This window comes from Genypterus blacodes, unplaced genomic scaffold (genome assembly GCF_046128005.1).
Source record: "Genypterus blacodes isolate CSIRO-AG114 ecotype Tasmania unplaced genomic scaffold, CSIRO-AGI_Gbla_v1 ptg000059l_1, whole genome shotgun sequence".
Lineage (NCBI taxonomy): Eukaryota > Metazoa > Chordata > Actinopteri > Ophidiiformes > Ophidiidae > Genypterus > Genypterus blacodes.
In genome coordinates this window covers 1,591,577-1,618,669 of record NW_027466871.1, presented here as the reverse complement: position 1 = coordinate 1,618,669, position 27,093 = coordinate 1,591,577, and the positions used below count along the sequence as shown (strand labels likewise).

The following is a 27,093-nucleotide window of genomic DNA, read 5'->3' as shown; positions in this document are numbered from 1 at the left end:
TTTTTTCCGTTTTCCCAGTCTGGTTTCAAGGGATCGATCATAGAATGCCAAAAATGGAATCTCAAAGTGAGTAAACAATACAGAAATTTCTTTAATTCATAAAAGATTTACACTATTTTACATAACACATATAAAAGCAGAGGGAAGATCTTTGGCACGCTCCTCAGTATTCTCTTGATATAGGCAGAAAACATACAAAAATGTTGAGAAAGAAATTGTCTATGAAATCTTAATGTCGGCACTCAAAGGTAAGTAGGAGAATAATTTCCCTTTTGGATGATTTATCTCTTTATGTACACTTGTGGTTTATTTACATTGTGCTTGTTTAGCTGGCAAACGAGTTTTAGCAATAGCTGGGTAAAATCAACACACGCGCTCACACACACACACACACACACAAACACACACACACACACACACACACACACACACACACACACACACACACACACACATGCACATGCACACACAGACACTGTCCTGCTGATGAGGATTGAGTGGGCAGCGTCTGGGTAACATCTCTCACACAGAGGCACTGTAAGGTGAAAGCCAACACTCCCATGTTAAAATCCCTGACCAGATCAAAGCTAAAACACCTGTTATGCATAAGTATTGCAGGGTAAAGTGCAGATCAAACATCTTTGGTTGAACGGTTATTGTCCTGTTTACTCTTGTGTCATGCAGAGTGTGTGTGCCCTTTGCTCACACATCTCTGTCTCCCAGACTGGATCCATGCTCTGGAAGCTTCCAGTTAACGTTCACTTATTGGCTTTTTGGATCTCTAGCTTTTAAATGGTTAATGTTAACTCTGGCTGGCTCAAAGTCCTGAAAAGCAGGAGCTCAGCTCCTGTGGTTCCTCACTGCTGAGGTTTCTGTCTTCCATCCCATGACAGTGAAATAAGTGTCCTCAAATCTCCCTCAGCATCCATTGAAATAAATGTGTCTCCTCTCATTTCTCATCGCTCACTGAGCAGTCCACTGGGATGATCTCCTGGATTTCTGTGATTTTCATCTCTTCTACCATGGCCTCCATCTCTGTTGGGATCTTCAGCTCCTCAGGGATCTTCTCTGCTGAGGAGCTGCGGCTTGACAGTTTGTCGATCTCGTCCTCGACCTCATCGAGGCGTTCGGCGACACAGTGGGCGGTGAGTCTGGCCTCAGGGTCGTGATCCCAGCACTCCTTTATGGTGGCGCACACCACCGCTACACCCTGCAGAGGGAGGAATAGAGCAGAGACATGATAGATAGACGGGCAGACAGACAGACTAGATTCATGTCTCTGAACATCCCTCCTGTGTATCTCACCTGATGTCTGAGCCAGGTGTCGGGGATCTCAGGTCTTCCTCTCTCTCTCAGCACGTTGTCCTTCATGCTCTCCACACAGGGGTGCTCTCGTACTTTAGATCCATATGGAGGCTCGTAGTCCTTCACCTCTGCAAACAGAAAGACAAACAATGAATTGCAGCACTCACACAGACCGCAGATAGTGAGCAACTGACGGCACTGCAGACATGGTTTTTTCTTTACATTTGACATTATAGTCAGTTTGTGTGTCAATCCACGTCTTCTTGTGTTATAATTCAATATTAAAAGTGACAGACGGAACAGACAGAACAGACGGAACAGGTGTCCGGTGGTGGTTTTCTGTGGTAAGAAAGCGTAAGTGCTTCCTACTATGAGGTCATTGTATCCCAAACCACTGGGCAGTTATTTTCGCTTTATGCACTGGCACCATAAATGCTGACGGCGGGAAAGGAAATGTCTTTTATGATGCCACCATGGGGGGAGACTTGAACCATTATTGTTCCTATAAACAACAAATCAGCTAATAATCAGAACTAGAACGCAACTAGTTACAATCTAAGAGTGTTCAACACACCAAACTCACAATCTGTTTTTGTTTTTTTTCCATTTCATGTTGAGCAGGAAAAACAAAGATCATAACTTTTAAACAAAGAACAAAGTTCTGGGATTTGATCCAGACCTCATGAAACAGAACTCTCAACAGCTGCAGTCTGCTCAGACCCAAACACAAAGCTTTCACCATTTCACAGCCGCCGTGAAATGAAACACCAGTCTGTGCAAGATCATATTCACTATGTCATTATTTCATATACTGAATATCTAGATACTATTGAATTAATAGAGGATTCAAGTGTGGGGCTCATATTCAGCATGTATGGCCACAAGCTCAACTTCAATATGCTCAGCTGAAGATGTGTAAATTTGCTATGTTACCACCTGTGTCCCTTTCATTTGCTGTGGATAATCACAGGGCAGTTTGGCTCAATACACTTGGATCATGTTCAGACCACAAACAAGATGCTCCAGAGGTTGTTTGGACTAAAAACCACATGCTTAAACTGGTGGAGGTGTAGTTGTTTGGTCCGGGCCCCAGTGGGATTACTATGATAAGAGCTGCCCAAAGGACTGTACCAATGGGGAAACAAACCGTAGTCTGATTAAACTGAACCAAAGCTGTAGGTGAGCTGTACATTCAATGTCTCAAACTGTCAAATCCTTAATATCTGTGTTCTACAAATATGGCAAAATAAAATGGAGACCTGAATGTTCAATGTAAATCAAAAGCCCATCACATATGTGTTAAGGCACATATGTATTTTTGGGTCAAACCTTGGTTCAATTGTTAAAATAACTCCACAAACGCTAAGGCAGCAGTTTGACACTGTGTCTCCAGAGTTCCAATATACTGCTCATGTTCAGTGACATGATGGAATGGTGGAACCTAGGAAAACCTGCAGCAGTTTTATACTGTATAAGTCAGGCCTGTGTGGTGTCTGCATCTGTGTGTCCTTAACCACAGGAAGTGGGAAGGTTGGAGTGGAACCCCTGGACGGGAAGTTGGAGGGCTGGGATGGGGACTCTGCAGAGAAGCTGACTTTACAGGCCCACATTTCCTGTTTTTGACATGTGGAACTTCCCTCGTTTCCAGTGTTTTAAACAGGGACCCGCCCCGGCCTGGCTCGTTTTCCGGGAGGTTCTTTGTGCCAGGCGGGCAGGGCTCATATTGTCCTCAGCTATTTGCTGTTTAGATCTCCTGCTGGGCTCTGTGCAGTTGGAATAAATACCGCACATTTTCCTGGAATCCATAAAGCTAAACACAGAAGAGGGGCAGCGAAGCTAAAAGGAGAAACTGACAATCAGAAATAAGAGGTGGAGCACTTTTAAATATCAGGCAAAGCTTTCAAACGTTTAAGGATTTGGCAACACAATACTGTACATTTATACGTACAAATTCATGTGTACACAATTGAATCTGAGGGTTTCTACTTAACCTGTCCTCCACTACATATCAGATGTACAAATAATTTACTGAGAAATGTAAACTAAACCTCAATATATTTGATAGATCAATTGTAAGTTTTATAAGTGAAGGTCCTGGTTACTTCTTTGTAAACAAGCAGTGGGGACTTGAACAATGAGGTCACAGAGGTCAGCTACTGTGGCGACTGAATTTCCTATCCGTGAGATAAAAAATAAACGTCCTATCTAATCTAATCTAATCTACTGTGTGTGTGTGTGTGTGTGTGTGTGTGTGTGTGTGTGTGTGTGTGTGTGTGTGTGTGTGTGTGTGAGAGTGTGTGTGAATGACTGAGTGGTGATTGAGCGTACAAGCAGGCGGCACACAGTCCATATAATCTGTGGCCTTCACCACCCGAACAGCAAAGCGGGGAGAACCCCAGCGGGCAGCAGAAAAAACCAAAGCAGAGCAGCAGCTGACGGCTCAGTGGAGCAAACAACAGGGCCGCTCCTGACCTCCCTGCGGCCCTGAGGGGCCCTCCTACCTGACCCCTAAGCCATGCAAACCATTAACTGTTGCTACACAGACCGACCTGACACCCCAGTGCTCCCAAAACAATCCTCCCTCCTTTGAAACTGTTTGCTCCACCTGTGGTTCTAAGAATAAGTAACCCTGAACCCCATCTTAATGTAAGTCAATATTAACACACACAAGAAGCCTGGTAATTAGTCCAGTCCTCACATTATTATAGAATTAGGCGTAAGGATGCTTTTCATAACATTTATGTTTTTATATAATGTTTAATTTGCAATAAACAAATTGTGCAAATGATAATAGTCGGAGATAGGCAACACAAATGGCTGACATCATCATGAATGCTTGTTAATGAGGTCATTGACACAGACACCACTGAGAGAATAATGAATGGCGTCACAGCACATGTCATGTTACAGAGGAGGGGCTGTTAACTGAATTTGCTAACGTTAACGCTCCTTCAGGGGGAGAGAGGAGGTGCAGAGGAGGCTGGGTGAGGGGCTGACACTATTGGAATGCACCCGTCTGCTGTATGTGTAGTGTATAGCTGATGGGATGTGGAGCTAATTGTTTGCACTGCACAGGTTTAACGTCTTTACTTGTCCTTTCTTCATATATACTTAATACAGAGAGCAAAATCCAAAAGGCTGCTTCTCTTCAGCCAGGAGCTATGAGAAGAATTTCAGATTTGAAATGAGACTGCACCCAGAGCCTCACCATGAAGCAATCCTACTGTATCCAATCTGAGCCGACGAAGCGGTTTACGGCAGTTTCCTTTACAGATTATCTGTCTGAAATCCTTCGTGGCCTGGAGGTTGGCAGAAAGTTCTGTGGCTGGATAAACTGTCTGGGATCTACAATCTTAAAGGAGGAACGCCTCCTTGTTTGAGTTGGAAAACACAATTCAACAGTGCAGAGGCTCCACAGGTATGTTTCACTCCCAATCTGTGCAGAGCAAAGCACTGGAGTTTGATAATATTGGTGTTCTAAAGCAGAAGTGATTTTTCACCTGCAATGTCACATGCAGCACAAACTCAGATGAAACGGGAAAGAACAGCAATATCATCAAAACAAAACAGTTCCAATCCATCAGATGAGAAACAAACAAAAGGCCCTTCTCCAGAGAAAGTTGTGGGTTGAATTCCTGTGGCATGCTTTGTGGCTAACACATTACAGCACAGGGAAAGTTTCACTTTAGTACCAACTGTGTTTAGACGGGACTTAGAGAGAGCAAAGTGAGGAAGGAGACTGACCTTATTACAAGCTGCTCAACATTTCCTAGTTATAATAACTCTGAAGTGCAGCATGTATAAACACATTTACTAATACTTTTCAGACTTATTTTCCTTTAATATTGACCTGGTTACTGTAAAACACAATTTATTGTTTTACATTTGATTAATTTAAAAATTAAAATTACATGTTGCTGTTATTATATCATATATCATTCTTTATTTACTTATGTAAACTAGTTCAGTACTTGTTCCACGACTGCATTCATCTTATTTCTTGTGTCCTAATGTCCTTCTTTATCTCCTTCTTGAACTGACGGTAAATCCTGCATCCTAGGTTTTCTCTATGACTGCTCTACTTCGGTAAAAACTGAACGCAGGCATATTTTTAGTATTGAATTCAGCATCGCACCGTACACCAGGGTGGTCTAAAGGTCACACAGTCACCATGTGTTGGTAGCAGTTGTAGTTTGTCTCCTTTCATGGACCAGAAGCCTTTTGCCTGGCACCATACAGACTCTGCTGTGTTACCCTGCATAACCCAGCACAGACAGAACATGCAGACCCTGCAGGCTAATACAGGATATAAATAAGGGAGAGACAGAAAGACTGAGAGAGAGAGAGAGAGAGAGAGAGAGAGAGAGAGAGAGAGAGAGAGAGAGAGAGAGAGAGAGAGAGAGAGAGAGAGAGAGAGAGAGAGAGAGAGAGAAATGCACTATAACTGACCACAACAGCAATGCCAGTGCAGGTTTAGAATTTCCATCCACCCATTCTGTCCACTGTTGTTGGGGCGAGGAACGGCAGCAGGGTGCACGCTCTCACACACGCAAACACACACACACACACACACACATACACTCTCTCTCTCTGTCTTTCTTCCTCTTTCTAGTCTTCCCTCCTCTACCTCACAGCCCCTTTCTAGACAGTCTGAGACATGTAGAACTAGACAGTCACATTCCAACATCTGTGTGTGTGTGTGTGTGTGTGTGTGTGTGTGTGTGTGTGTGTGTGTGTGTGTGTGTGTGTGTGTGTGTGTGTGTGTGTGTGTGTGTGTGTGTGTGTGTGTTTACACCATCTGGACAGCCAGACATGTGAATAGGACCGCAGATGCAGAAACATGGCCCTGACACAGAAATCAATGAGAGAGTTGAGAAAAACTAAATATAAAAGCTCTCTATTTCTTGTTCTTATGAGGATATTCAGGACTTATTGGAAAGATCGCGCACACACACAGCCGGAGCCGGAGCTGGAGCTGCAGTGTTACAGTATCCACTGTGTGTGTCTCCTTGCTCTCCTGCCCAAAGAAGGGCAATGGCAGAGTTCAGATTGTCTCCCCTCACATATCAGACATTCCACAGATCCCTGCTGCAGACGTGGAGGTGAGGCTGAGTCCGACAGACACGACCATCAGCCTGCCACTCAAACACAACAGGAAACCACCACAAACTCTGTGGGTCAACCAAGTGGCAGATATAGTTACACTGCATGTATGCTACTGTGGCCAACACTCACTGGCAGAACACTGAACATTTATTAAAGAGTTATAACTCAAACAGATTGTGAAAACATAAAGGTGTATTATTTTCTGTGTTTACGAAATTTCCCATTCACCTCAGCTTTTTACCTCCGGTCGTGGTTAAACTTATAGAGGAAAGGTTTCTCCCGGTCTAGTTTGAGTGTTGAGTGTGGTGGATTTGGTTTGAGGCTAACTAACTAAAACAGATTCAATCTAACATTAGTTCTTCGCCAAGAGTTAAATCACAGCTCCCTCATTACACCTACTGGACAATCCTCCAGTGCTGAACACATAAACCACCCTAAAAGCTCAGCAAAACCGCATTAGATTGTGGGAATCAGAGATATTGCCAGCTCTTTTCTCTGCCTGTGCTCGGTAACTCCAGACCCTCATAGCTGATGGACCACGTGCTAGGTCTGCTAGGTAACCATGAACAATGTTTCCTTTTTGCAACAACTCCCAGACCAGTTCCGGACCTGGTTCTCCCTGAGCAATTCATTCAACTCATTACTCTTCATTACATTCTCCATCTCCAGGCTGTCGTTTCCTTTGTGACACGGGCGCTCAGGTGAGCTTGCTGCACCTCAGCCATTGATGCTCGGCTTTGTGTTTAATAACACAGACGTGAGAGTGTGTGTGTTGATGTCACTGACCTCCAATGGCATCACACCTAGAAGTCATCTCCCACAGCACCAGGGCCATTGAGTAGATGTCTGTCTGTTTGAAGGACTCAATGTTCTCCAGGTTCATTCTGGCCTCCAGAACCTCTGGAGCCATGTAGCGCGCCGTGCCCACCTGCAGCACAGACAACAAAACAAAGGGTTAACATGCAGTATAGAATCGAAGAAGAGTGAAGGATGAGATTTTGTGTTCCTTTTCTTCTTTTATTCCTAAAATCATAAAATGTGCAGGATTGTACTTGTTATGGTATAGATCATAACTTGAAAGGTTTGATGCATTATAAGAATGCAGATGGCACACAAAGCAGCAGTGCATCATTTCAGTGTGCATTCCTAACTACTAACAGGTTCTGATGGGCCGAGATCATGTTTTTGCTGTATTTGCATGGGTTGTGTGTATATGTTACAGTGCATACTTGTGGAAAATGTGTAAGTGGTTGGATTTGCAGTTTCATTACATTACATTACATTACATTACATTACGGTCAATTAGCAGACGCTTTTATCCAAAGCAACTTACAATAAGTGTGTTCAACAAAGGTAGATTGGTGTCTGTCATCAAATTAGTCAGAACCCTGTCACCTGCTGCTGGTGCAGTTCCAGCCAATGAATAATAAATCGTAAGTCAAAGTGTCGGAATGAGAGAGATGGCGAGAAGAAGTGAGCACTGTCAGATGTGGACTTGTCTCAACACAACTGTTACCTCTCACTTAATGCTTTGATTGCCCTGTTGCTTTCTTATTGTCAGATTTGATTGTCAGTCAAATGGGTGTATTTCCCAATTAAACTCACTCCCGATATACAAAGAGAGATGGAAGAAAGTAAAACAAACAGCCAGCTCATATCTCACCAGAAACCACACCGAAGCTTTATACTAGCATAACATGCAGGGCAAACACTGTTAGCATAACATCAAATGATCGTACTGCCTCCAGCCCACAGCTGCAGTAAAATATTACACACTCAGCATCAGCAGCCTGTATGTTGCTTTGAAGCATCTACCAAATAAATTTAAACTCTAAAGCTTCAGTGACTCTGACCTGTCCACTGTTGGCGAGGTCGTCCACAGACAGGGAGTTGTCTAAACGGAGTCCCAGGCCGAAGTCACACAGGCAGCAGGTCAGATCGTTCTTCACCAGGATGTTTGAGCTCTTCAGGTCTCGGTGGACTATGGGGACCTGATGGCACAGCGTCAGATGACAAGGTTACTGATGAAGCATTTAAAGTAAGACGCATCAAAAAAGAAAATTATCAAACAAATTACAGTAACAAACGTGATTTTGTTGAATCATCAATCAATGATCTATACATTGAATTTGACAAAAATGTATTTATTGCCTTCATTCTAATCCTGTCTATCTATATCTCTTCCATTTCCACAGTATTCCGAATTCATGAGTGAATAACAGTTCAATAGACACACACACACACACACAGAGAGCATACATATTCATAGTGTCTGACCTTAGGGCGTCCACAGAGCAAGTGGTCACTGTGAAGGTGGGCAACTCCTCTGGCCACAGAGTTGCCAAACACCCGAAGCTCGTCCCAGCTGATCACATGACGTGTTAGGTACTCCTGGAGGTCAGGAGGGAAATGGAGAACAGTTTTCAAAATAAATTAATACGGCGAGTAGAATAGGGAGAAAATAACTGCATTAATCTGAAATGGTCAGAAGATGAATGAGTAATGTCTTTTCTTCTTCACCTGTAGGTTTCCTCTGGGGTGGAAGGCAGTGATGAGCCAGTACTGTTTGTCCACCTTCCTCTCTTCAGCTGTCAAGAAATGGAGGACATTTTCGTGTCTGAGGTCTGTGTCGGAGAAGATGTCCTTCTCGTTCTTCCAGGAAGCGTATTCCTCATAGGGGAAGATCTTCACAGCCACTGTTTCAAACTGGTCTGATGTATTCTGCTTCAGCTTCCCCTTGTAAACCTGGGCGAAGCGGCCCTTCCCAACCTGGAACAAAATCACAAGTAAATCAACATCTCCATTGTCAAACTGTGGAGATACCTTTATAATGTTCCCATAATCACATGAAGCATAGAAATGAAACACAAATAGAATACCAAGAGATCCAGCTCGATGGGCAGCGGCTCAGTGTTGTGGTTCAGGTTGTTGGCATGTGTTGAGCTGCTATCAGACCCGTCATCATCCATCATGATGGCACAGGCGTCACTGCAGTCCAGCCCGCCGGCCTTGGGTTTACGCTTCTTATTGCTGCTCTCCCATTCTTGGTTGAGTAAACGATGTCGATAGACGCGGTGCCAGTAAAACATGGCTGCAATCACAACTGCTAAGACCAGTAGAGGCATCAGGCTCACCAGGATCACCAGGACCATTGGGCTCTCTGGAGTTGGATCCACAACTGAAAAAGAGAGGACAGAAGAAGAACACAAAGGAGTAGATTAGGGAGGATATGGATTCATTAGTGAATACCCCAGAGACCTGTACTATGAGCTAAATTCAGGCTTAAGTCTGATTTTTCACAAACATGCCTCACTTCAACTCTGTCGCCACAGTTATTTATCCTCGACGGCAAGCCTAGTGTGTTGGTTGGGCAGAAATATGAAGCATTGCCTCTTAACCAATCACCTTGTTTGGAAAATAGCATCACTGTTCCTGCAGGATCCCCTTAACGTAGGGGGTTTCCCCATCTGTTCATTAACAGTGTGGTGATACCATTTAAGCTTTATTGCGGGGTTTAGATTTTGTGAAGTCCGCAAACAACGCAAACAAGACCGAGGTCTGTTGAGCTTCTTTTGTTCCTTTATTGTGCAAACCCCAGCAGCTTCTTGAGGCCAAAACAGCACACTCTTTGTTGTAGAAGTCCATGCATGGACATGATCACCAGCACCAGCACCATGTCTATTAAGCAGTGCCAGTTTAGGTCTCCCTTGATTGGCTAAACACACTAAATTCAGCTCGTTGGGTGTGGAGATGGGAAATTTTCAGTGGTAATTGAGAACCGGAACTGAAAACCACCGTTTTAGTGGATTAGTTTTACATATGTTAACTGGCGCTTTCTGCAGTTTGGGTGAACCTCAAATCCCAAATAGAATTCTTAAACACACACTCCCCTCTCCTGTTAAGTATGTTGAGCCAAGTAAAACTCTGCAGTGGCAGCTACTGTTGTGGTTCTTGCTGTGTCTAAATAATAAATCTGTTAAATTGCAGATTTCATTAGCAAAGTCCAACGTTTTTTAAGCAAATAACTAAACTAACCCGATGGCAGTTGTGAAAAGAGAGATCTCTGGGACACACAGCCTTATTTTGGGTTATACACAACATATACAGCAGCAGTCCAACGTAAGCATATGCTGCTAGACCTCCAAATATAACTCATCCTTGAAGCTTATGCTATGAAAACAGCATGCAGGTCTTGTTCCATGAAGCACTGTAAATCATGACTTTTCCATCATAACAGGGTTTTAGAAACGCATAAGAAGATCTATGAATCTGTATCTTGAGATCTGTGATCTCAGCGGGGTGCCGATTGTGTACTGCGTTCAGTCAGCCGGCCTACAGTTTGAGCAGCCTTTACAGCTTTGTGAGCTATAGCATGAACTACCTCGCTCCTCTAACTCTGCTGCCAGATGGGGCAGAGCAGCAGCCAACCCGCCGAGTTCCAGAGGCGTGGAGAAAACAGTAGAGAGCCTGTTTTCCTCCGCTTGGCCCGGCTCGGCCTGGTCTGGCATGGCCGGGCACCTTTTCAAAGACTGAGACTTTTCTCAGTCATTCCCTCAGGGGATCATTACCCCTGTGGGTGAAGCTGCCACACTGGCCCACAGATGGAGCTCACACAGTTGACCATTGAAGAAGTCCCACCACTCTGCAACGATTCTGCATTAGGACTGCAAGAGTTTCCATGATATCCCTCTTCAGACAACACAGCAGCACAAATGTAAAAATGAAATATGTGACAGCTACATTTTGTGACTTTATGCAGTAAAATGTGCAGAAACATGTCTTTGATTTGCAACTGACTACATAAAGCAGAAAATATCCAAAAGATCCAGACTCTCCCACCGCTGGAGCACATTGGAGATACTTGCTCCAATCTTCTTTATTGTGTGTTGTGATATGTGAAGCTGTTTTGAACTCCCGTGCCTAAAGCTAAAACTGAATGTATCATATGATCACACACAACACTGACCATAAAGTTAAGCTGATTGACCTGCTTTGAAGTCTCTCTTTGCCTTTAAAGAACCTTTGCCTTTGCCTAATAAGTGATGCACTAGGGTGTTGAGTGAATACGTTTCACATTGGGATGATTAATCTCTTCATTATGTGGTTGTGTTGATGTGCATGTGTGTTATTGTCAAGCAATAAATCCATCTCAAAGTGCTTTGGGCAAAGCCACGGATGCAATGACTCAAACTGAACACAAGCTCAGAAAGAGTTGTGAGGTCTGAAACACTTCAAAGCGCTGGTGAACAGTCATACCCTGCGTCTCAAATTCAGTGTGTCCGTACATGTGTGTTTGCCATAGTATGTGTGTGTGCTGAAGTAGGAATAATGCCAGTCAGGTTGTTCCAAGAAAAAGTGGTCATGTTTCCTTTTCCTATCAGAATGCCAATGTGTTCTCATGCAGCGTTCAATGAGGTTTGACACTTTGAGACTAATAGAGAGATCTTCAGCTACAGCCTGCCATGAGTGAGTGTGTGTGTGTGTGTGTATGTGTGTGTATGTGTGTGTGTGTGTGTGTGTGTGTGTGTGTGTGTGTGTGTGTGTGTGTGCGCGTGTGTGTGTGTGTGTGTGCGCGTGCATCCCAATAAGTGTATGCTGGGATGACTTTTGCCAATACAAAATCTCTGACTCATGCTCATAATGCTCTATCCAGTCACTAATTGCTTGGATTCTCACAGTGTTTGGTGAATAACAAAGTTGTGGGTTGGATAGTACAGAGGAAGTGAGGAAAGGGAGGAGACAGACATGATTTCATGCTCAAACCAGGTAATGTAGAGGACTGGGTAGAGGAAATTCATTACAATTCCATTCAGAGCTTCAACCAAGGAGGATGTACCCCATTGTGCCAAGTATGATGGCATTAGGCCGGAAGGTGGATCCTACAAGGACATGAGTCATATGCAGATGAAGATCAAAGGTTTCTACATGTGCTAAAAACTTGGTGGAGGCACTGCATATCATGACTTAGTTTATGTTGTCATATACTTGGTCATTTTTTTGGTTGATTGGACCTCGTATTCCCCACATTTCCTGAAAATTCATCTACATTTTTCTAACTTTACTCTTGTCTGTGTCTACTCCACAGCTGGTGCCAACCAACTGGAATAGTAATATGTAGGCAGTAACAGCAAACAGGTGAAGCATGACCTCATGTCTGGAGGAAAGCTTTATGTCTTGTAAATGGCAGCAATTTGCTAAGACGCCATGATAACACTTCGGTTTGTTATTTCAAATAAAGTCAATAATAAAACTCATCAAACAGAGGCTGCTGTTCAGAGGAACAATTATACCCACTACATACCACAACATACAGTATCTTGGTACAAACCATAACTTGGTTACGTTTTACCAATTAAAACCTCACACTGACGAGGTTTAACATCAATTAAGTTGTCAACCATCTTTCCATTTGGAGGTTTTATGCTCTTAGATGTATAGAAATAACTGTCCTTTACCCAAGCTGGTATCATGTTATGGTGGAGCATGGAGGAGTCCGGCCACAGGGAGGAGGCTGGTAACACAGACTATATGTGACTATCACACTCACTATTTACTTGTTATGGTAACAGCGCTCCATTACAACCCAGACCTCTTCATAAACATGGTCATATCAATGCAACCCTATTCTTCCATCCATCTCTTCATGACTCTATTTCTGTCTGAACCTTGGTCCATCTTGGCCACTGATCTCTCTTTTTGCCTGACTTCTTCTTTTCCTCCTTTTTCATACATCTCGGGCCTGGACAGCCTGTGAGTCATCTCTCAATAAAGCATTCTGCTGTGTGACTGAATGACTGATGTTCTCACTGAGCCAAGATTCCACAGTGGAAGACGAACAGTAAAAATAAGAATAAAAAAGCAGATCTTGGAACATTTCCAGAGCAACTTTTTTTCTTTATCACTCCATTCTGTGTGTGTGTGTGTGTGTGTGTGTGTGTGTGTGTGTGTGTCTCTCTCTCTCTCTCTCTCTCTCTCCGTCTTCTTGCTCTTACAGGCTGCATCAAAACAGAACTAGTGCAGTATTTCTTATTGCCGTCTTCTTTACCTATATATGTAAAATAGAACTACCAAAATCACCTCTTGAATGGCCGAGAGGGGATCAGGTGATATAAAAAAAATGAATATGCTGTAGGAAGCGAAGCAATCCGAGTCAGGGATGAATTAGTTCTAGCGTGGTCTCATTTGTCACACAGCATGTAAGACAAACTTTTCTCACCAGCGCTAAAACAAAATGGCAAATGCCAAGTCAGTATCTACTGTCAATCTCTTCATATTGAAACTATCTAGTTCACAAGCTCAAAAACACATGTGTGTAACTGACACCGGCAGACACACTGTATTAGTTGTCTCCAAATCATCTTTACAGCATCTTCATTAGAAACAGCTGGTGTGTTGCAGATCCAGGTCTATTTTTCAGGCTATGAGTGACAAACGCTGATCAGTTTTAATGCGTTTGTGATGATTCCAAATCAGTACTTGTGAATTATCGCTGTGCAGAACCTGAATTTATGATATTACAGCCATGACCACGCTAGTGCAGATGATTCTGAAATCCCTGTGCACATGGCAGTCATGAGCATTTTTAGAGTGATTCTGGCTGCTTATTTTTGCTAAATATGCAACTGAAAGGACACACGCTGTTTGAAAGCATGTACTTACTTACTTACTCTCATCCTTTTTAAACTCTGTCTTGTCAGCTGAAATACTGTAGGATTACCTATTTATGCTAACATGCTCCCCTTTTTTTTGTGACACTTGGTCACATGTTGCTTTCGTTTTTGAATTGGAGTCTATGTGAGCACCCTGAAGGAAGTGAGATAAAGAGTCCAAACCAACTCACCTAAAATTTTGGGCGCCAATGACGGCACTGTGCCAAGTTTCAGACTCTAGGACAAGATAAGTGGATCTGTAATTCGTAACTATAACTATTATCCCAGCAATTTGCAGATAAGAGATGATATCATAAACTGCAGATGTGGGAGTGTCTTCTCCATGTGAGCATTGTTGTCAAATCAAAACGGCTCCATAAATGCATTCAGTTCAAACAGACAATTTCTTTATTCAGGGTCTGGCCTCTGTTTCAGATATGATCCAGTCCAAGTGTTGGACTCAGACCTCAGCTCCATTAATACCATGTGACAAGTGCAAGTTTTGAACTCAGTTTCACTTGATCAGGTCACAAATAATAAACTACAATTTAAAAAAAATCATGCTTGTTATCTCAGCACCCTAAAATTGACTTATTGTGTGTTTTGCAGAGCAGCGGGAGTGACGACTTATCATTGGTTCACGTAGTGTAGCTTCACAGCAGCTCTGATCTACTCAACTGGTGATCACAGCACGCTGAGACAGTGACAACAACACAGCATGCATTTCCATATCTGATTTACTGAACATCTGCTTCTCATAGACTTTTCACAGAGCCATGTTTGTGTTTGCTGCAGTGTGGTGCATGTTTGGGGACTCACACAAGCGCAAACACATACAACTGCATACACAAGAATCCTTAAGTGTGACACTCAAGAAGTTAACCACATGTACAAACAGTATTACGTGCATGTCATAAGAATGCAATGCGGGGAGAGAAACAATGAAAGGGATTTGCAGAGGGATATGCAGTGGCAGTGATCCAATAAACAAACATGGACTTCCTGTTATGTGTAGGGAGGAAGAGTGTGTGCCTGTGTGTGTGTGTGTGTGTGTGTGTGTGAAATGATTTAACACAGATTAAACCCTTATTTTACCACATATTATGTCCTTATCTGACCTTTTTTCGTTTCCAACTTTCCCTGGTAAACATTGTGTTAGTGTTTTGTGTCATATTTACTGATGTCTGTAGGCCCGACAGTGTAGGAAATCAATAAGAGGGTGACCAGAGTAACATCGGCCCTGGAGCTGATGCAATCCAGATCCACTAAACTTTTACAGAGATGCACACATTACAATTTAAAATGGCCTTTTTAAATGTAGAATTCAAATATTACTGTTTGGGTGGCACATAATATTTTTAAGCTCAACCAGGATCAAACACAAACGGATGTTATGAGAAGAGGCTGCCAGGTGTGAAAGCAAGTACAGCAACTACACTTCCTTCTTTAGTTCCAGACAAAATCTGTGGAAATAGCCAACTTAAACAGGCTAGGTAGAACCATATAGTGCCAGGTAGCTAGGCAACTTGAATGAATGATGTGACTGAGCTGGTGGTCACTGGGTGCAAACATGGAGACAAACAGGACATTAGAGGTTCCAATTCACTGCTTTGGACTTTGAAAGGAAACCCAGACATGACAGGAGGAGAGGAGACAAACTCCACCCACAACCTTGTAGCTATGAGGCAACTGTTCACGCCACTGTGCTCCCCAGTGGACACTAAGTAAACATTAACTTGCTATCATTGCAGCTTGGGGAAATCCTAGCGTCCTTATGGTCATACTGTATTTTACAATTAGTTCTTTTTTTCATTTATGAATCTTTACCTTTCTTTCTATGTGCAACAACAACACTGAGTCTACCCACTCTTGCTGCAGCACCACTGTGCACACCTAATGAAAACAGGTCAGGTCAAAGTACTGTCTCTTTAGGAGCCGCTTACTATGCCGAAGCTGGCATAAATACTATGACAATGAGGGAAAATAAGCAAATTCCATTTAACATGATAATTAATGCTCTTTTTTCAAGATCTCTCTGAATCTCTATTTATTTAAACAGCTCCTGCAATTCTGTGCACCCAACACCTGGTTACAATTAACTGTCTATCTGTAGTATAGAGCTGGAACTCAGTGTTAGTGGGTCTGTTTAAACACATGACGTCATCAGACTCTGACAGTATTGTACTTAGATAATATACATTGGGTTTAATAAGTGGGTGATGTGAGGCTGAAGGGAAAGGAGCCCAGTGTGCTTTGCTTTGAGGAACTCATTGAAAGAGAGTAATGGACCTGCTGTGAGCACTTCACTGTCATTCACCACAGAGGTGCCGTGTATCTATTGGGCCTGTTCACCATGTGCTCGAGATGTTTCTGATTTGAGTTAAACACAGACAGGAAACCACATGTCTGAGCTCTCAAGCACGACTGACCTACACAACCACATACACACGTACACACTAACACTCACACAGGCCCGATGTCTCTTTTCAGAGACAGCAGTAAAACACACTTGTATGTAGTGCATGTAACCATAGTGAGGAATCCCCTGCTGATGTTTACATGGAATGCAAACGCCTCCTTTATACTTATTTTCTGTGTGTTTTTGTTGCTTTTTTCATTACATTACATTACATTACATTACGATCATTTGGCGGACGCTTTTATCCAAAGCGACTTACATTACATTATATTACCACCCTTCGCAGAGGGGGGAGCACTTGAGGGTTCGGTGCCTTGCTCAGGGGCACCTCGGCAGGGACTCGAACCGGCAACCCTCCGGTTCTCAAGCGGAAGCTCTACCCACTCGACTACTGCCTCCCTTTTCAACATAGGACGCAAAAGAATGGAACAAACTCACTACATATCAGCTGATGGAACGGAATGGACAGTTTCATAGATGCAAACAAACAAAATCATATACTAGAAGATAAAGAAACACAAGTTAAGACGCAAGGGAGGAAGATGGAAACTACTTCAGGTGACACATTGTATTGTTAGATTATATGAGGAAGCATAGAGTGGTAGTGGCTGTGGGTTTGTCATGGTATGTAGGAAACAGGAATCAGTTCTCTAGGTATTGAAAATAATGGGGACTGCTCTGTCTTTAATGGATGTGGTTCATTTTTCCAGATCAGAATGCATTGTAGCGTGCATTTTGCTACAGTCAATGAGATTAGTCAAAATATGTTTGAAGAAATGTTCAGTGAGGACGGATCTCCAGGTACCATGATGTCACCAGAGAAACCCACCCACCACTTGTGAAATGTAAGCGAGCAGCTTTCCATGCCAAAATCTGCATTAACTTTCCTATTCTGTGGCTGCAGAGAAGCACAGATGGAGGAGCAGCAGCAGCAGCACGGGGTAAAACCATGAGGAAACATAACTCACTGAAAGAGATTAGAAGAGATAGATGGCTGCTCACAGAGGCAGGAAAGCGAGAGCCCAGAGAAGATAAATCCATTCATTATTCATTAGCAGTTAAAGAATGAGGAAGAGGTGTGGTTTTATAGACCTGCTGTGTAAATAATGACATATTTCAGATAAGATGTACCACTCTTTGAATAAAACCGTGTTGTTTTTACAGCTGGGAGACCAGACACACAATTAGGGATAAGTCCCGAATATCAAAATGTTGTTTTCTATGTCTAAGAAAAGTAAAGGCTTTGATTTGCTATCTGCATCATTTGTCTGTAAGTGCAGACAGTAACATCAAGCACATTGAAAACAGCTCTGGTGCCCCCGTGCAGATAGTTCATGTTCATGTACTCACTGGGAGAGAAAGCCAGTTTGTCATTACACTCGTCCTCAGTGCAGGAACAGAAGTGAGCCAGCCCACTTATCGTATTCTTCTCTTTCATCACACAGGTGGAGCTGTTGTAGTCATCAAGGAGGACGCCATACAGCGGTGTGGACGGGTCATGGCAAAGGGTCTCTATGGAGAAACTACCATTACTCTTCCTCCTAAGAGAGACAGAGAGATGGAGACAGAAAATGAAGGAAAACAATGTACCGCTGCTCACATTTACCACACTGCACACTGCTACTACACACCTCCATGTTTTAACAATGTTTACGTTGTGATGATGAAATGACTTAATGTAAATCACAGATACGTACCAGATAGAGACACAGACCTCACTGTTCTCAGAACAGATGGACGTGATAGAGCAATTGGACATGCACGTCCCCGTACCATTACAGGACGAAGGCTCTACATCACAGAACTTACACAGTTGATTGATGAGGGAAGGGGGCAGCATACCTGCAGAAAACATGAAACATGAACATGCAGTTGTTGGCCGATTGAAGACATTATATCAATAATCTTTACACCTTTTCATTGATGCCCTCAATAGAGAATGTCAACTTTACCAAAATATATATCGCAATGTAACATATAGGTTTTCATAGCTCAGAAGGGGTTTAACACTGTCTACATATTTCTTGTTCTACCAAGTTCATTCATTTCATATAGTAGGTAGCGATTTAGGAGGCAAAAACTGAGTCTGAAAACAGTTCACCAAAGCAAACGTCCTGGATGTGGCCTGAGGAAACCACGCAGGCCTTCAAAAATAGATTGGAACCACACAAAACCATCAACACAGACAACCACGGCTGAATCAAAAGCCACCTGTTCATAACCAAGTTACAGCTTAAATACAGGACCTCACAAAAGTGTTGAATCCCCTCAAAATGACAAAGTGGATCCAAAAAATGTACTTGAAAGTAGATGAGACATTGTTTACAGTTCCTTCAAAGTAAAAGAGATGACTGAGCAACTTATCAACAAATGATTCACAAACCCTCCAACAACACCAACATGACTAATCTGGCTAATGATGAACAGACCTGGCAGCAGGATGATTTCACATGACATCTCGGGATCTTTATTACTCATGTTACTAGATATTCTTTCCACTGGTAGATTCTCAGGGCCAGATGTACTGAGCCTTTCGCTCTGGTTTGGGCGAAGACACATTCTGCTCTAGAAAACATGCATGTTATGTGTCAAACAGGCAAATGGGCCTGGAAGTACAGTTTGCGTTTACATCTGTTCTGTGTGTAATCACTAGTGTGGTTCATTACTTTTACGTTGAATTTCCCAAGGTGTCATGCAATTAGTGCTCAATTCTGCATTTCTACGCCTCTGAAGAACAGGTGCAAATTAGTACAACTGCACCTTTTAAGCTCTAATTCACACAACGAATGCGATTAGTAGACAGGCACCTTAGCTGGTTGCGTAATTAGCAGCACCCTTAGTGAATAAGAAGTTAATTTCACGGCTCATCAGGCAACTATTTTCAATATGTGTTTCCTGTACGTACATCTGGTCCACAGTGTTCATAAAACTGTTTTTAGTAATGCCAAAACTTTTCATTTGTGATTAAAGGAATCGGAAGAGTGGGAGTAAGTCACACATGTGCAAGTCACAAGCAAGTCTCAAGCAACTCTTGGCTTTCAAGTCTCATGCAGGTCATGTCAAGTCATTGCTCAGGTCAAGCAAGTCAAAAGTCAAGTCATGCTAAATTCTGATAATCTACCTCAGTTTCCACAATTAAATCAGGCCTAGAGAGAGACAGAGAACCCAAGAGAGAGAGAGAGAGAGAGAGAGAGAGAGGGAGAGAGAGAGAGAACATGCCACTGCAAATAGACAATCCCTGTACAACATAGGTAGCATTTTAGCATTAGATTCTGAGATTGACCCTCCTAGTCCCGATTCCAAATTCCCTAAGCACCGCTCTGTGACGATTTCAAAGTCATTGCGAATGTCCATTATTGCCAATTCCTCTGTCATGCTGTTCCTAACAGTAAACAATGTACTGAATTGTCCAAGACAAATTTAGATTGGGACAATGAAGTCTTATCTTATCAATATCTTATCAAGGGCTATGTTCAGCAGCCGCCCTTGCTCACACGAGCCAAAGCAAGAGTGTTGATGGGCACATGGCCAATCATAGTGCTTGAAGGGCGGGTCTGGCCAAGAACTGCCATGGGATCAATAGCACTGAACGTTTCATGCAAATGTTTCCTCCGTGAGGAAGGTCTTTCTCTGCTTACTCACACAAGATTTTGGAAAAATGCAAATATCTAATAAGTCATCTGTCTCAGGTCTAAGTGAAGCGTCAAGTCATGAACACCAAGTCAAAGCCAAGTCGAGTCTTTTATAAATGTAAGTCAAGCAAATCTCAAGTTCTCAAATTTGCAACTGGAGTCTGACTGGAGTTCTCTGATAATCAGTCATTGGATCCTCATCCATTGGGAGATAAAATCAAAAAGCTGAAAGCTGGATGAAGATGGTTCCACAGAAGGTTGTGGGCAGCCAAGGTCAGCAGCATCATCAGTCATATCTAATCCTTTCATAACTCTGTTATGAAGTCAGTGTTCTGTGCCTGATCTCCCTCTGCTCCATGACCTGTTCAGACCTGCCCTGCACAGTCAGAGCCAACCACCTGCCTCTCTCACACTGAAACAAACTGGGTTTCATTACCTTGTGCTACTCTAAAGCGGCCTTCTAAAACTACATTTGGTGGTTGAGAATGTTGTTTCTATCCCAGGGAGGGAGTGTGAGAGAGCGTGATGCTGAAATATATTCTGAGCATTCAGGTCTATTGCAGCTTCAGGGTTAAGGAAATCCTCCTTCAGCTGGGAGGACCTGTGATGGTGAACAGTACTGTATAGTACTGAATAGATCATAACGAGCCCACCCCTTTACTTATTATCAGAAAGATCTGTTCAAGACTAGTGCAGTAATCTGATAAATATATGTGGCCCACACACACAAAGACTCACTTATCTGTAGACTTTGAGGCTCCTCCACAGGTTGAGTAAAGAGGTGATCTGATATGATAGAGAGCCACTTCACTATGATGAAAAAGGTCCTCTCCTTGGAACAACAACAACAACAGATCTCATAAGAGGGAAACTAACCTGTAGGCAAAACAACTGCACAGAATGTCGTCTGTGCTATCATCAGATCAGCTCACATGCCATGATCTCTGCAAACCGGAGCAGAGGAGTTCTTCAGCTTCAGCCTGCACAATTCTCACCACCCTCAGAATCCACTGATTCAGCTTTACGACCTGAGCTGCCCTGACACACTGCGTGTTTATATGTGTGTGCGAGAGAGGTACCTGACCATAGTCTCAGTAAGATGGTTTATTCATTTAACAGCAACCACAGAAAATGTACTTTCAAGACGTAGGACAGACCGCACCAAGTAGCAGCGTACAAACACCCACACAAAACCTCAGAGACAAATAAATCTTGCAGCACGTTTCCACACACACTGAGCTACAGTCTGTGCCGTCAGCCACAGGCCTTTGTAGTGATCATTAACCTTTATTGTACTGTAACACTGATTAAACATTAAGAACTCATTATGTCACGCTTGTGTCAAAAAACTTGTTCCTGATTGGTCGGTGGGTGTCAACAGCTGTTCTAACTCACTGCACAAAGTATATTAAACTGCAGGTTACCATAGCAACAACAACGACATTCCAAGCTATATTACTGTTCAACTCTCGCTAGTGAACAACAACCAACCATGAGTTAAGCTGAATTAAAGTTAAGAAAGTTTACAAAATTCCACGGTCAGTCACTTTTATTGTTTTTCCTTTGATTGTTTTTTGGAGACTGTAGCATTCTGGAGATACAGTATGTGGCCTGCACTCAGCAGGTCCATGAGCTGTTATGCCTTGCGTTGTCTGTGGTTAAGTGGGCCATGGTGATACACACGTCTGAAATGTCATGATATAGAACATAACAGGCTTGTTGATGTCAATGTAAGAATTTTCAGAGGGGAGGGGAAAAATGGACACAACCACAAAGAGGCCACTCACTCTGCTTATTGGTCACAATGTGGATGAATTAGGAAGAAATCACTACGCTGGGACGATCTAAAAATTTGGATTTGGTCATTTGGTCAATATACCAAACTAAACTATGCAGCACACTCCACAGATTTCTCAATACCTCACTTATCAAAATAATGTGGGAATAGTTACATAGTAAGTCAGGTCTTTGAGTGGCACACATTCAGAATCTACAAACAACTCTCTAAAACCGGCAAACCTGGACTGATCCCCGTGAACAAACCTAAAGCAGGCACTAATGCATGTTCACTGGAACATCAAACTGGACACACAGAAAGTTGTCAGGGGCTTGGATGCATCAGTCCACAGGAAGATCCAGCCAACAACATGGACACGTCAGACAAGTTTGGAAGGTGAGTACTTAGTCGCAAAAAAATTCCCTGTTTCTTTTGCACTAATGGTGATCATAGCTTACGTGTGTTATGTCCTGTCACTGAGCCACAAGGTGAAGAAGTGAAGGGAAAGACCAAGGGAAAGGTTCAATCAACACAGGTTCACGTGCACACAAACACAAGAGAGAGAATAATGGGTTATAATAGATAATGGGTGTATGTGTAGTGTCTAGTTAATGGGTTAAGTTTGTAGGAACAATAGAAATGAAACAGTGGTGCTATGTGTTATGCTTTGAAGTGACAGCAGATTATGTCTGCCTGCCTTGTGTGAAGAGTAACTGTGCATGAAATCTGTGCTGGTATGAGGGTCTTTGTTCCAGCTGCTGAAACACTTTCCCCTCTTTTACTACCGCTGCTGCACTTTTTCCTGCTGCCCTTCCATGCACAGGAATTACAGCACGAAAACGCGAGTTACCTCATTGCGTCACAGGAAAGTGGAGGAGTTCAGTGTGGACCGCCGTGCTCTCAGTGTCCCCTGAAGGAGCTAGGATTGATAGTGGATATTTCTTTGAGCTCCTGTTATTGCAAGAAGGATTCCATGCTACTGACCTGCTTCGGCCCACTGGACAACCTTCACACACACACAACAATGACACTGTTCAACATGCCAGTGTACTCACATAAATCCTTGAATGTCTAATCTTTGGTTTGGTGAAGGTATCAAGTGTTTTTTAGTCCAGAAACTCAGGTTCTAATGAAGTTTCAAGTCAGCAGAAGGATAAGCGGCTATAGAGAACGAATGGATGGAGTCACAGTCCACCTGTAATTCTTTTCTGATGATGTCGAGTGTCCGGTCAGCTCAATAGTGACTTCAAACCTTCCGGTGCTTTCCCCTAATGTCACCCCCTTAACCCCAGCCTCCCCTGTCCCTCCTTTCTCTCCTTTCCCCTCTTAAAATGATGTACAAGATCACACATCAATCAGCTCTCTCTCCTCCCTCCTCGCTCTGTTTCTCTCCTAAATCCTAAACACTCAAAACGTCAGCGTATTTTCTGCATTTTCCGTACAACCCTGTCGTATAAATGAGACGGGACAATTGACAAGAGGCCGTTCAGACCTACATAGCGTTCACAGCAGGAGGCTCCTCTCTCTCCCTCTGCCCCTGAAAGTTATCCTCTCTTAGCCTTACTCCCTTCCTAACCCTCCTCCATGACTTGGCCCTAATCCTCTTGTTCCACCCTTTTCCTTCTACACCTCTTCTTTTTTTTCCTTTCTCTCCCTCTTTCTCCCGCCCTCAACCACCTCTGACCAAGGGATTTACAGAGAGGGATCACTTCAGCTTGGCTGCAAGGAGAAGTGGACTAATATGGGAAAAATTAAAAGCAGACACTTCAGAAACACCAGGGTGGATGACTTCTCTCCTCTCCTCTTCTCTTCTCTCCTCCCCTCTCCTCCCCTCTCCTCTCCTCTCCTCTCCTCTCCTCGAGCTACAGTCTTACATGACTAACTTGGTGAGCCTGATCAATCTATACCCTGCATTCCTGAGTGAGCGTGAGGGGAAATACCCAAACCAATGGTGACCTCTGCCCTCAGATGGGAAAAGGTTCCCTGGACAGGACGGAAGAAGGAACCGTCTTCTAACAGCCCAGCCAGCAGATGGTTATCAACATCAGTTAAAAGCAAACAAAAAAAAGAGAGCCCGGCCCTCATGTTTAGATAACCAAGATGTCAAGCTGTTCTGGAACTTAAAGAGTGGTAAGCAACTTCCTCCCAAAGAGGTGCAGGGATGGAGTCAGGGCTTACGCTGCAATATCACAGAGTGTGTGTGTGTGCATGTGTGTGTGGGCATGTGCATTCACGTGTATTAGTGTGGAACATGGGGGCGTGTGTATGTGGGTGGGGGTTTGGGTGTGTTGCTTGTGTGTGTGCGCATATGTGTGTGTGTGTGTGTGTGTGTGTGTCTATTTGTGACACCTACAATGCAGTGGGACCACACGGTCCTTTGGTATGTGGGATTTCCAGGTTAAAAAAAGGCCTTAGTGTGGGAGGAGGGCAGGAACAAACAGCAGGAGCAGGAGAGGAGGGGAAGAGGTCAGACAGTGGAAGAAGAGGGGAGAAGTGAAGGAGTGGACACCAACACAAGACAACTTCAATGTGCATGACTTCATAGCAAGTATGAACTTTGCATTTGGCCTTTTGGTTTCCGTAACACTACTTTGCAATGTCCAACCCACCTGTCAGAAGCTCTGGGGGGGGGTTCTGTGGTTTACTGAGGTGGGAGGCGTTGCTGCATGACACATGGAATCGGGCCAAGTGTGTTGGACACAACTTACTACACTTACTACATGTCACACCAGACAGGCAGTTTACAGTCTCTCAACCCAAATGAGAGAATGTTCTAGTCTGAAACCACATTTCACTTTTCATGGAGGAAGACAACAAAATGAGGCATACTTTCAAGCAAAGACTTAACAGATTCTACAGCTCTTCTCACTTGTTTAGATGCTTTGAAAACCTCTACAACAAACTCGTCTAGACTTCTCTTATCTAACTACAACTCGTGGATAAGAGAACTTGAAGAATCTCCTGTTATGCAATGTGTGGAGAGAGAAAAATCTCTCTAGCCTCCGTGGAAGGTGTTTGGCTTTGGAAATTGGAAAACTCCACTTGATCTGCCCCGGAGTGTGAGCAGCAGCAGAGCGGCGCAGAGGAGCTGCCTGCCGGGAGCGAGTCACCTGTTGCGCCCCGGCCGCTCTCGGTCGCTCTCGGCCGGTCTCGACTCTCCTGAGAGCCAGGCGGAACATGTGGAGGACGCAAACATCTCCCCCGGCCCGTTAAACACAAGCTTGGAGATGAACACCGACACTGCGCTGCAATGTGGCGCTCCTCTGTGGGGGATTGGGACACGCGTAAAGTTAGTAGAACTCACCGACAGTCCCCGGTTCCAGCAGGACGGTGACGAAAAAGATCGATAAAGCTTTTCGTAAGGAAACTCGATGCGGATCCATGTTCCTCCTCGCTGTGTTTACCAAGTGTCATTCAGATTAAAAGCGAGAGAAGCGTCCAGTTCGGTGAGCTGGGCGCTCCAATCCGCTCAGCAGCTGGAGACTCACTGTTCAAACACCCATACACACACACACACGAGCTCACACACACTCCAACAGGAAACCAGAGGAGGAAGGCAGGACCGTGTGTGTGTTTGTGTGTGTGTGTGTGTGTGTGTGCGTGTGTGTGCGTGTGTGCGCGTGTGCGTGTGTGCAGCAGACTAATAAATAAATGTACAGTGTATTAGCAGCATGCTGATGATAATAAAGCTGCTGTGTTCCAAGAACGATGGAATCTCTCCCGTATTATTTCGCTGTAACTGCTGGAAAAGGTTAACATCTGGGTGAAGACAGGAACAATCCTCACTAGCTAACCTCCCTCTTCCCCCTCATTCAGCCAGCATCACTCTAGGGAAAGTCTAGGTTGGTGGTGATTTTTATTTCACAGAACCTGGAAATCCCCTTAATCAGCTCTTTGTTTCTGTTGACAGCAGTTTTTCCGAATACACCATCTGGTTATGACATGAGATGTTTGGATTTTCCATTTCCATTTTGCATTAAAAAGCAACTGTGTTATCTTGATCCGTCTGCTTCATGATGCGCAGGAAGGTGCAAGTATCCGATTTATGGCAGCTTGCAACTCTTGATTGCTGTGACGAACCCTAATCACAGTGCGAGCCAGACCAAATCCTTATGTCATCTATCTGATCGCACTACCTTTTTATTTCACATTAATTACATTAATTGAGTCTCATTTAGGCGTCTGATGCACTTTGGCACACGCAATGAACAGTGTGTGTGTGTGTGTGTGTGTGCGTGTGTGTGTGTGTGTGTGTGACTGATGGTCTTGTAGCCCGGTGAGGGGCAGTCTTGTCAGTGAGCTGAGCTGTATTGAAGGAATCTGAGCAGAGTGACAGTAAGATGATAAAGCTGAGCATGTCTGGCTGCTGGTATCAGGCAGGCCTGAACACGTTGAACATCTACCCAACACTGGAACTGAGCCATACACTCTCTGGAGTCTCACAGCCCCTGTTGACCCCTCTTTTCTCCGATCCCCTAGAGCCCAGCTCCTTCAGCCCAGGGTCAGGGCCCAGCGGGTCTCTGCCGTGTTTGTTTTTGGGTCTCATGTGACAGCCATAGTATTCTGTTTTATTGAGCCTGGGACCAAACTGATTGAAACTTGATTTTTGGCTCAATACTTGAAAATTGGATGCTTTTTAATACGCATTGGCTTTCTCACCACAATCCTGATGTAGGTAACAGTCAAGGCTTTTACAACCTGTGTATCATATTTATTTATTATATATAGATTTGGCCATCATTCATATTGTCAATGATAACATTTTATGATCTAGAGCTGGAGGTGCAGCAGGTCTCAGGTCTCAGGTCTGTGCTCTGACACAGGTGCTGCATTAGAACAATATCCCTCACATGTCCTACAATGGTGTTAAACTTTGTGTAATATCCCTTGATGCATGTTAGTTCAATAAGGAAAGACACCATGAATAGAGTGCAAAAGGTGACATGTGGCATGCAGAAATTGATATACAATACATTTGGCTGAGGCCTTGATCCATGCACAGGGGGGGGCAGCAGTAAGGACACCAAGACTCTCTATGAAAGAAGATTCTCTATGGAAGGCAGGCAAGTGTTTATGTGAGCTTCTTACGTGCTTCGGAATGCTTTTCACACTGCTGGGATTGCAACCAAAACAATATGACAATAATGCTTGGTCTAAGGTATTGATCACGGGTGATTAGATCAACAAGATAATGACACCTCCTTG

The 27,093-nt window shown here is 43.6% G+C and overlaps 1 protein-coding gene across 1 annotated transcript; it reads right to left on the bottom strand.

The window, feature by feature from the left end:
- Positions 1-66: 66 nt before the first annotated feature.
- Positions 67-25,489, bottom strand: LOC143003260 (TGF-beta receptor type-2-like). The gene is made up of 10 exons (XM_076153826.1): positions 25,193-25,489; positions 18,177-18,321; positions 17,830-18,020; positions 9,291-9,589; positions 8,932-9,180; positions 8,689-8,802; positions 8,265-8,402; positions 7,198-7,339; positions 1,306-1,433; positions 67-1,210 (listed from the first exon to the last, which is right to left on the bottom strand). Exons 1-10 carry the CDS (start codon positions 25,269-25,271, stop codon positions 950-952), a joined length of 1,746 nt encoding a protein of 581 aa, XP_076009941.1. The 5' UTR covers positions 25,272-25,489; the 3' UTR covers positions 67-949.
- Between the last annotated feature and the right edge of the window lie 1,604 nt (positions 25,490-27,093).